This window comes from Anser cygnoides, chromosome 2, assembly GCF_040182565.1.
Source record: "Anser cygnoides isolate HZ-2024a breed goose chromosome 2, Taihu_goose_T2T_genome, whole genome shotgun sequence".
NCBI lineage: Eukaryota > Metazoa > Chordata > Aves > Anseriformes > Anatidae > Anser > Anser cygnoides.
Window position 1 is genome coordinate 321718 of NC_089874.1, and position 8765 is coordinate 330482.

Below are 8765 nucleotides of genomic sequence, written 5' to 3' on the forward strand. Positions count from 1 at the left end.
GATCGGCGGGGCCCGGCCGGTGCCTGGCGAGGACTTGGTCCTCCGGGGCTCTCCGTCCCGCCCGCCCGGAGCCAGCGGCCGGGAGCCGTCGGGAGCGTCGGGCCGGGCCGGCTTCGGGGGACGGCCGGGCCGGGCCGGGCCGGGGCGGGGCGGGGCAGGGCTGGCTCGCCCCGTCCGTTGTCCCGGGCCCGGGGGCGGCCCGAGGAAAGATGTGCCGTGCCGCGCAGCGCAGCCCCGTCCCGTCCCCCACAAAAGCGCCCTTGTGCTGGCCCCGTAATTGCTAATCATCAATCACCATTAATAACAGCTGATGAGGCGGGAGGGGGAGGCGCCTTCCCAGGGGCCGGCCGCGCCGGGGGGAGCGGGGAGCCCTGCCCCGGCGGAGCGGGCGCTGAAGGAGGAACTCGACCGTGATGTGCGGAAGATGGATGAGAGCAGAGGGCGACACCCCCGCCCGCCTCCCCTCCCCACCCCTCCCCTCCGCGGCCCGGCCCGGCCCCCCCGCGGCGGGGCGGGCGGGCGGGCGGCTCCGAGCGCGCCTCCACTCCGCCGCGCCGAGCCAGCGAGCGGGCGGGCGGGCGGCAGCTCTCGCCGGGCGCCGGAGCCCACGGGAGGCGGCGGGCGCGGGCCGGGGCCGGGGCCGCGGCGGGGCCCGGCGGCGGCGGCGGCAGCGCGGCGAGTTGGCGGCGGCCCGAGCTCGCCGGAAAGTTGGTGCCGGCTGAGCCGGCGGCGCCCGCTCGCCATGCAGAGACCCAGCGGCCAGGGGACCGCCTTCTCCATCGACTCGCTCATCGGGACGCCGCCGCCGCGCTCCGGGCACCTGCTCTACACCGGCTACCCCATGTTCATGCCGTACCGGCCGCTGGTGCTGCCGCAGGCGCTGTCCCACGCGCCCCTGCAGTCGGGGCTGCCGCCGCTGGCGCCGCTGGCCTCCTTCGCCGGCCGCCTCACCAACACCTTCTGCGCCAGTCTGGGCCAGGCCGTGCCCTCCATGGTGGCGCTCACCACGGCCCTACCCAGCTTCTCTGAGCCCCCCGACGGCTTCTACCCGCCGCAGGAGCTGCCCCCGCCGCGCGCCAACCCCGACGCCGGCTGCCGGCGGGGCGCCGAGGGCCTGGAGGCGGAGGAGCTGCCCCCGGGGCGCGACAAGGGGCCGCCCGAGCCGCCGCTGCACTTCCCGGACCCCTTCCCCGGCCTGGCAGGTAAGAGCGGCGCGGGCCGGCCCCGGCCGGGGGTTGCAAGTCGCCTGCTGCGGTCGCCGTCCGGTCTCGCCCGGGAGTCCCGCAGCCCCGGGGGGCCCCCGCGGGGGGCAGCGCCGCCCGCCCGGCCCCTCTTCGGGCTCTGCCCGCTTCCCCAGCGATGGTGGCGGGCGGGCGGCACTGCCGGCCTCCGAGCTCCCCGGGGTAGGATCCCCGGAGCCGGGGTCGCTGGGACCGGGGTGCGGCGGACGGGCCGGCCGGGTTCGATGGGCCGTGGCGGCGGGCAGGAGGGACCTGCCCCCGGTCTGTCCCGTCGGGCCGAGCCGGGAGGACCGTGTCCGTTCCGCTCCGGACCGCCTCCGCCGCTCTGCAGCGAGCGCAACTTTGGCGGGCCGGAGACAAACTCCACCCGCCGCGTCCGGCCCGCAGGGAGGGCGAGACGCGAGAGCCGCCGCTCGGGGCTCTGGCGCAGGGCGGCCCGGCGGGACGGGGCGGAGCGGGCTCCCGGAGCCGATCCCGGCCCGGCGGCGCGGAGCTCTCCGAGGTGCTGGCACCCGGCCCGGGGCGAGCGAGGCGGAGGGGCCGCCGGGCGGCCGCGGCGGGTCCCGGTCCCGCTCAGCGTCAGCCGCGGGGCTGCGCAGCGTCCCCGGCACGGCGCCGCGTCCCGGGCGGACCGCGGGGCAAGGATCTCCGGGCGCGGGCGGCACCGCGTGCGGGCGAGCCCGCAAGCCCGCCCCGGGCCGGGTCCCGCTGCGGCCGCGGGGTCCCGGCGCTCCCAGCCCCTCCCGCGCCCGCGACGCGCGGGGCGGCTCCCGTGGCCCGGCGGCGGCGCCGCCCGCAGCCCCTCTGCCCTTCCCGCCGGCCTGCCGCCCCGCGCCGCTGTGCCCGCGGCCTCGGCACCGGCTTTGCCCGACGGCGCGGGCAGGCGGCGGCTTCGCTGCTGGGATCGCGCTCGGTGCCGGCCGCGGGCTGCTCCCGCCGCCGTGGCGTAGCCGCGGGGCTCTCTCCTTTGTGAGCTGTGCCGCTCCCGAACGTGCGGGCAGCAGCCTCGGTGACTTGTTGCTCCGTATTTCTCAGCCAGCTCCAACTCTTGCTCTCTTCCACCTCCGCTCCTTCGGCACAGCGATTGAGGCTTCTCTTCTGCGGGAAGACTGAGACAAACCAGCCCCTGGCTTTCTCTGGCATGGCCTGTCTGTCCTGAGAGCTGCCTCCTCTGGTCAGCCCCGAGATCCACCTTTGTCTCACAGGCTTCCCGGTATGGATGCGTGCTGAGCAGTCTTTGGTGCTTTTTGCAGTGCTCGGCTACTTGTTCTTCATCCCCCCTTTAGCCTCTCCTGGGTGAGCCGGTGTCTTGCCCTGCCTTCTTCTTCGGTCAGAATACCCCGTTCGGGTACCCCTGGAACCTAGTCCCCAGTTTAGGACAACTGGAGCATTTTGCCTCCCTGCTGCCTTTATGGGTTACAGAGGCTTTGGTGATGCTTTGGTGCTCCCAGGCCTCTGTGCTGAGTTGAAAACCCAGTGCAGACTCACATCTGTTTGGAAAGCCTCCTCAGGGGGCAGAACTGCCCAGGCCACCCGCTGTCTATATGACCACAACCTCTTGGTCTGTAGGGAAATGAACTGTGCTGTGCTTGATCTCCCTCCATGACTCCTCTGTACATAAGCCCAACATGTTCTCTCCTCCTGAGGGACTCAGATGAGCTGTTCTGAAAATTGGACATTTCTGAAATTGAGAAATTGTATCTCTAAGGCTCACCCTGTTGTGACTGCTTCATGTGATGGGAGGAAATATGTCTTGTTACTGCTGTTTGCTCACTGCTGCATATTGGCTGTCTCTCAGCACTGTGCTTGCTCTGGAGCCATGAAGGATGCTTGTCCTTCTGCCCATGTGGAGCTGTGTGGGCTCCTCTGCCCAGGCCCAAGAGGATGTGTCGGATCAAATGTGCCTGTCTTTTTCTTCACCTAATGTTTCTGCCGACTCTACCTGTCCCTTGCAGATGGACAATAGGGTTTGTTTTATCAACCAGGTCAGATGTAAACCAGGTCAGTAGCTATGTTTTTTTTTCACTGTCGAGAAAGTCAGAGAAAGATGATTCATATAGGTGGTTTTAGGAATCTCCTGATAATGCAGTTTGCTCTAGCATCTTGTCCATGACCCTGATGAAGAAAAATTGTCCAGAGAAAAGTAAGAGAGCATGAGCCCATGCAATACTTTCAAAAAATGACACTTCCCCAGCATCCAGCCACCTGCACTTCAGTGGCTTCCTAAGCCAGCTTCTGTTTCTCTATATTGAGTAACCTTTGACCAATTCTTCTTCTTTGACCTTGTCTAGTCTCCCTTGGAGTACACCAGAAAGGAGAGACAAACTTGGAATCATCCGCTTCGTGGGGCAAGGTGTTCCACAGATCTCTCATCTGTAGAAGAACCGTGTGAAGTAGCTCTTTTTGTCTGTCTCGCTGACATCAATTATACCCTCTTTAGGGTATAATTCTGTCCCTGGACTCCATTGGCACCTCCATCACACATATGCCTGCAGAGGTAAAGTCAGTTGCTTGCCAGATCAGTCGAAGGAGTCAATGCTCTATTTTAGGACCTCTCTTTGCATCTACTGTGTTTCAAACTTGCTACCAGTTCTTGTCCCGCTTCTTGGGAGGGGAGTGGCATGTAGGGGAAACTGATAGCAAGAAGCAGAAAATCCTAGAGGCTGCTTTGTAACTACAGCTGCAACAAAGAGTGTGACCCCCAGGTAGTCAATGGTACTCAATGCCCTCGGTCCTCCACACCACCTCTGAGAGCACATTTGTTCCTGAGCTGCAGAGGTCTCCACCAACATCCAAACTCTCCTCAGTTGATGTAGTAAATCCATGTTCAGTTAGGATCAGAAGCTTTAAGTTTTCCTATGAGCATGACAAAGAGCTCTTCAGTGTTTATCAACACAGCGCTCGTCTGGCTGTCACAACACCCATTCTTGATCTGGGTTCCCCTGATCCTGCTTGAATAACGTTGCCACCCGTAATACTCACCAGTTTCTCATCACTGTGCTTATCAAGTCCATAATAAGATCAATGAACAGCTGGGACTTTGTGAAGAGCAAAGAGATGGATCAATCTTATTCTTGGTCTACTGCTTTCTTGTCGATTTTTCAAAGGCACAATACTTTGCTTCATGACAGCTTCTCAACCTGCTCAAAGGCCTTTGAGAATCTCAGTATACCTTCCCACCTAATGGGTGGGTTCTGCTGCCTCCACTACTTCCCTGATGAGGACGTGCCAGGTGATTAGCAGACCAACATACCAATTTTCTTTGTAAATGTCCTGGTTTAGACTTCATCATGTGGTTCTTAGTTCCTTACTGCAAACTCAACCCTTCTGTAAGATACAAACCAGTCAGAGACTTTAAAATCTGGGGTCTGGCTAAGACAAGTGTATCCAGAGACAGTACGTGTTTTACAAGGTGACACATTACAGTTGGTAGCTCAGACTTTCTCCAGTCCCTTGGTGCAGTCTGGACCTACAGGAGCAAACTCCCAGATCAGTACTGTCTGATAGTGTGGCTGCTGATCCCATCCTCCATCAGCAGGGAAGAGCAGAGTCAGGGCAGGACTTATGAATACTCTTGGTGAAGACAATGATGTCCTCAGAAGAGCTTTCTTATCTTGTCAGTCCTTGTGCTCCAGTGGGTAGAAGGGGTACACAGAAATTAAAGCTCTCCTTTTCTTGGGCAAAGTTAGTGCTTGCATGAGACCATGCATCAACAGCCAAAGTGCTTCATGCCACCTGCTGCTGCTCCTCAGTCCCCCAAGCACAAATTTTCTAGGTCTTTACTACACCCCCGTGCATATGGAAGATGTCTCCCTACCCTCAGGCCCTCATGAAGAAAGGTCCGTCTATTCTTCTGCAGCAAAATAGGGATGAAGGTGTTTCTTTCCTTCTGTGTAATACAGGAGGAGCAGAGACAAAATTCTAGACCTCCAAAGTCACTCACCCCCTCTCAGGAAGGCACAGACTTGCTGCAGGACTGACAAGGGCTGTAGGTGCTCCTCAACATCCAGGCTCACAAGAAGGTCTCCTGGGCTCAGGCAGTTTCTTACAGCTGCTGCTGGTGTGCTCGCAGCCCTGCACCTTCAGGCATCTGAGGGCCGTCCTACCTTCCCCACTGAGAATGAAGTGAGCTTTCTGGAGCTCCAGTGGCCCAGGGTGCATGTGCCAGTCCCTGGAGACTGCTTAGAGGTTTGGAGAGCTGCTGCTGCTCCTTCTGTGTGTAGGATTATATTGACTGGTAGTGCTTCAGGACTAGCTCCTTCCAGCAGCAGTTCCTGCCTTTGTGTTTGGCTTGGAGAGTTTGCTGGTCTCTTCTAGTCCTAGCATGACGGCAAAACTTTTTCATCTCCTTGTGGGTGACCATGGATCCTCTCCCTTCATGACCCCTGGCTACGGACAGGACCATCTTCTCTCTGTCTCCTGTCAGGTCCTTGCTGGAGCCTTTCTATGAAGGAAGTGACTGGCTTCCAGGCTCCTTTCTTCCCCCTTGTTCCCACCAATGTTCTCCTTTGCTCCATGGCGGTTTAACCATTCAGGAGACACCGGCTTGGATCACAAGAAAGCAGCAAGAAGGTGGCTCATCCCCCCCATACTCTACCAGTATTTTTGCAGGCAACATAACACAGGTGTCTCCTGTGGTCCCAATTCTTCCTCCTGTGTGGGTGGCCGGGGATGAGGTCCTGTCTGCTGGGAGCTGCTAGCACCTCCCAACCTCCTCCCCTGCACAGAATGGCAGGGGAAGCTAAGCCTTGATCATCAGCTGCCTAAGCGTGCTGTTCCCTGGCTGCACACCTCCGCTGTAGTGCGGGGCTAGGAAGGGGGAGATGGCAGCAGGATGCTCCGTGTGCAGAAAGGTTTGCTGCCTGGAACCGGCTCAGGCTGCTGTCTGCAGGAAGGTTCGGCTCCTCCTGGCTGGCCCTGCGCTGGATGAACAGGAATAGATGCAGTGGGATGGGGCAGAGGGAGGGCTGAGCTCAGGGGCCAAGTACAGATTTGGTCCGGAAGCGGAGCTCTGGCAGGACCGTGTTGTGCTCCGCTGGGATGAGGCCCTGATGCTGCTCCAGCTGGGTTGCGGGTGGCGGCAGGTGCCGGTGGTGCCTCGCTCCCTGCGAGGGGCCTGGGCTGCGGGCGGCGCGGGGCTGACCGTGCGGGGCCCCGGGGCAGCGGCGCCCCGCGACGCCGCCCGCTGCCGGGGAAGCCGCGTCCGGGCGGGAGGCAGCGCGGGCGGCCCCGGGGCCGCGGGGACGGCGCGGGGCTGGCGGGGGGCGGCCGCCGGGGGGGCGGAGGGCCGGGAGCCCCCGCACCGGGGCCGCGGCTCCGGGGAGCGCGGGGGCGGGCGCTGACGCTGTGTGCCCCGCAGACGGGAAGGCGTACAGCTCGGACGAGGAGAAGCTGGAGGTGAAGTCGGCGGCCACGCCGTGCAGCGAGCGGGAGGAGGAGAGCTCGGCGGGCGACAGCGAGGAGGAGCCCTTCCTGGACGGGTCGGCCGCCGCCGCGCTGGGCACCAAGGGCAAGGGCAAGGGCGGCCCCGCGGCGGAGCAGACCCCGCCGGGCTCCGGGGCCGGCAAGAGCCGCCGGCGGCGCACGGCCTTCACGAGCGAGCAGCTGCTGGAGCTGGAGAAGGAGTTTCACTGCAAGAAGTACCTGAGCCTGACGGAGCGCTCCCAGATCGCGCACGCCCTGAAGCTCAGCGAGGTGCAGGTGAAGATCTGGTTCCAGAACCGCCGCGCCAAGTGGAAACGCATCAAGGCGGGCAACGTGAGCAACCGCTCGGGCGAGCCCGTCCGCAACCCCAAGATCGTGGTGCCCATCCCGGTGCACGTCAACCGCTTCGCCGTGCGCAGCCAGCACCAGCAGATCGAGCAGGGCGCCCGGCCCTGAGCGCCGTCGGGGCTCCCGGACCCTGGGGCGGGCGGGCCGCCGGCAGCGGGGGGGGCCGGGGCAGCGGGGCCGCGGCCCGGCCGTCCGCTCGCATTCCTCTGTACATGTCCCTTATTTATTCCGTGTAAACTCTGTACATACGGCAGCGAGTCCGTCTGTCCGAGCCGCGGGGAGCGCGGGCCCCCGCGGGTCCTGGCCCTGCCTCCGGCCGCGCCGCGCCGGGCCGGGGCCGCGCTGTGCAGGAGCGCCCGCCCATGTATAGCTGTGATTTCAATAAATTATTTTCTATGGAGCCACGCGAGGGTCTTCCGCGGCCCTGCCCTCCCGGCCGCGCTGCGGGGACGGGGCGGCCGGGGCCGGGGAGGGCGCGCGGCCGGGGCCGGGGCCCGTGGGCACGGCGGGGAGCAGCGGCGGGGTCGCGGGGGCCGGCGGGCCCGGTCCGACGCCGGTGCAGAGACACGGGAGGGGGCCGGGGTCGGGGCCGGGGCCGTCCGTCGCCCCCCCGGAGGCCCCGCTGGCTACAGCCCGCCCGAGCCGAGCCTGCCCCCGGACTCCCGAGGCAGCCGGGGTCTCGTGTCTCCCGGGCCCCTGCGCAGGAGCAGCCCCCCAGGTCAGAGCGGCACCAAGTCCGATCGCCACCCTCCAGCAGGCAAAGCCCTCTCCTGCAGGCCTGGTGCCAGCCCCTGGCCCCGGGCTGAGCAGAGGCCCGTGCTTGCATCCCCCTGCAGCCCCTGTCCCTGCCCGCTGTCCCCAGCACTGCCGCGGAGCCCTGCACCAGCTCTTGTGCACGTTTCTGCTGCCGGCACCTCCAAGGCCCAATGGTGCAATGCCCTCCTGCTCTTTGGAGCCACACTGACTGCTGCAAGAGATGTGCCCTGGAGCCTTTCCTCCTCCCTCAACCCCCTCAAGGAGCCCCTCCCCCCCCCCCCCCAGCCGACTGCAGCATGGGGAATAAATGGAGAAATCCTCTTGCAGCTCAGATGCCTTATTGTCACTGATCCCCGGGGCACTGCTGGGTGCCAGGGCTGCCTGCCCCACAGCTGCGTGGAGGGGAAGGGAAGGGTCTTGCCTTTCCTTGAAAATTCTCAGGCTGTCTCACCACTACCAGCTGCTGCTTCTCTTGACATGCAGCAGCAAGCACAGAGCCAGGGTGGACCAGCGAGTGCTGGCACTGGCACTGTGTCTTCTGCTCCAACCTGCAGCAGGCGCTGGGTTTCAGTGCCGATGCAGGAGAGGCGTTTCAGACCGCCTGAGCTCTTATATCTAGGCTAGCTAGACTAGAGTAGTTCTGTTCATGAGAGCCGCTGCATGAGATACTGCTTCTGAAGCCAGGAGGTGTCTCATATCTGAACCCAACCCCAATGCCTGATGAAGAGCCAGTTTTGCGCAGGGTACAGCTGCACACTGGCTGCAGAGCAGACAGCCACGTGGGTCCACTGCCAGCTGGGTGTCCGGCCATAAAGGCCTTTGTTGCTGGTTTGGAGAACATCAGCCAGGGAGCTTGTGTAGTAGCAACACCCATTGCAATCCCGTCAGAGGTTCCTGGACAGGGAGAAGGCTCTCTCCAAGTGTGTAGGATGTTGCTGCTGGGATGCCAATTTCTCTGAGTTTTGATGTGGAGTTTGGGTTACGTGGGGTCCAGTT

At 63.4% G+C, this 8765-nt stretch overlaps 1 protein-coding gene across 1 annotated transcript; it reads left to right on the top strand.

The window, feature by feature from the left end:
- Window positions 1-219: 219 nt before the first annotated feature.
- GBX1 (gastrulation brain homeobox 1) lies at window positions 220-7372 on the top strand. Its single transcript, XM_048053322.2, has 2 exons — window positions 220-1202; window positions 6601-7372. Exons 1-2 carry the CDS (start codon window positions 311-313, stop codon window positions 7119-7121), a joined length of 1413 nt encoding a protein of 470 aa, XP_047909279.2. The 5' UTR covers window positions 220-310; the 3' UTR covers window positions 7122-7372.
- The last annotated feature ends 1393 nt before the right edge of the window (window positions 7373-8765 follow it).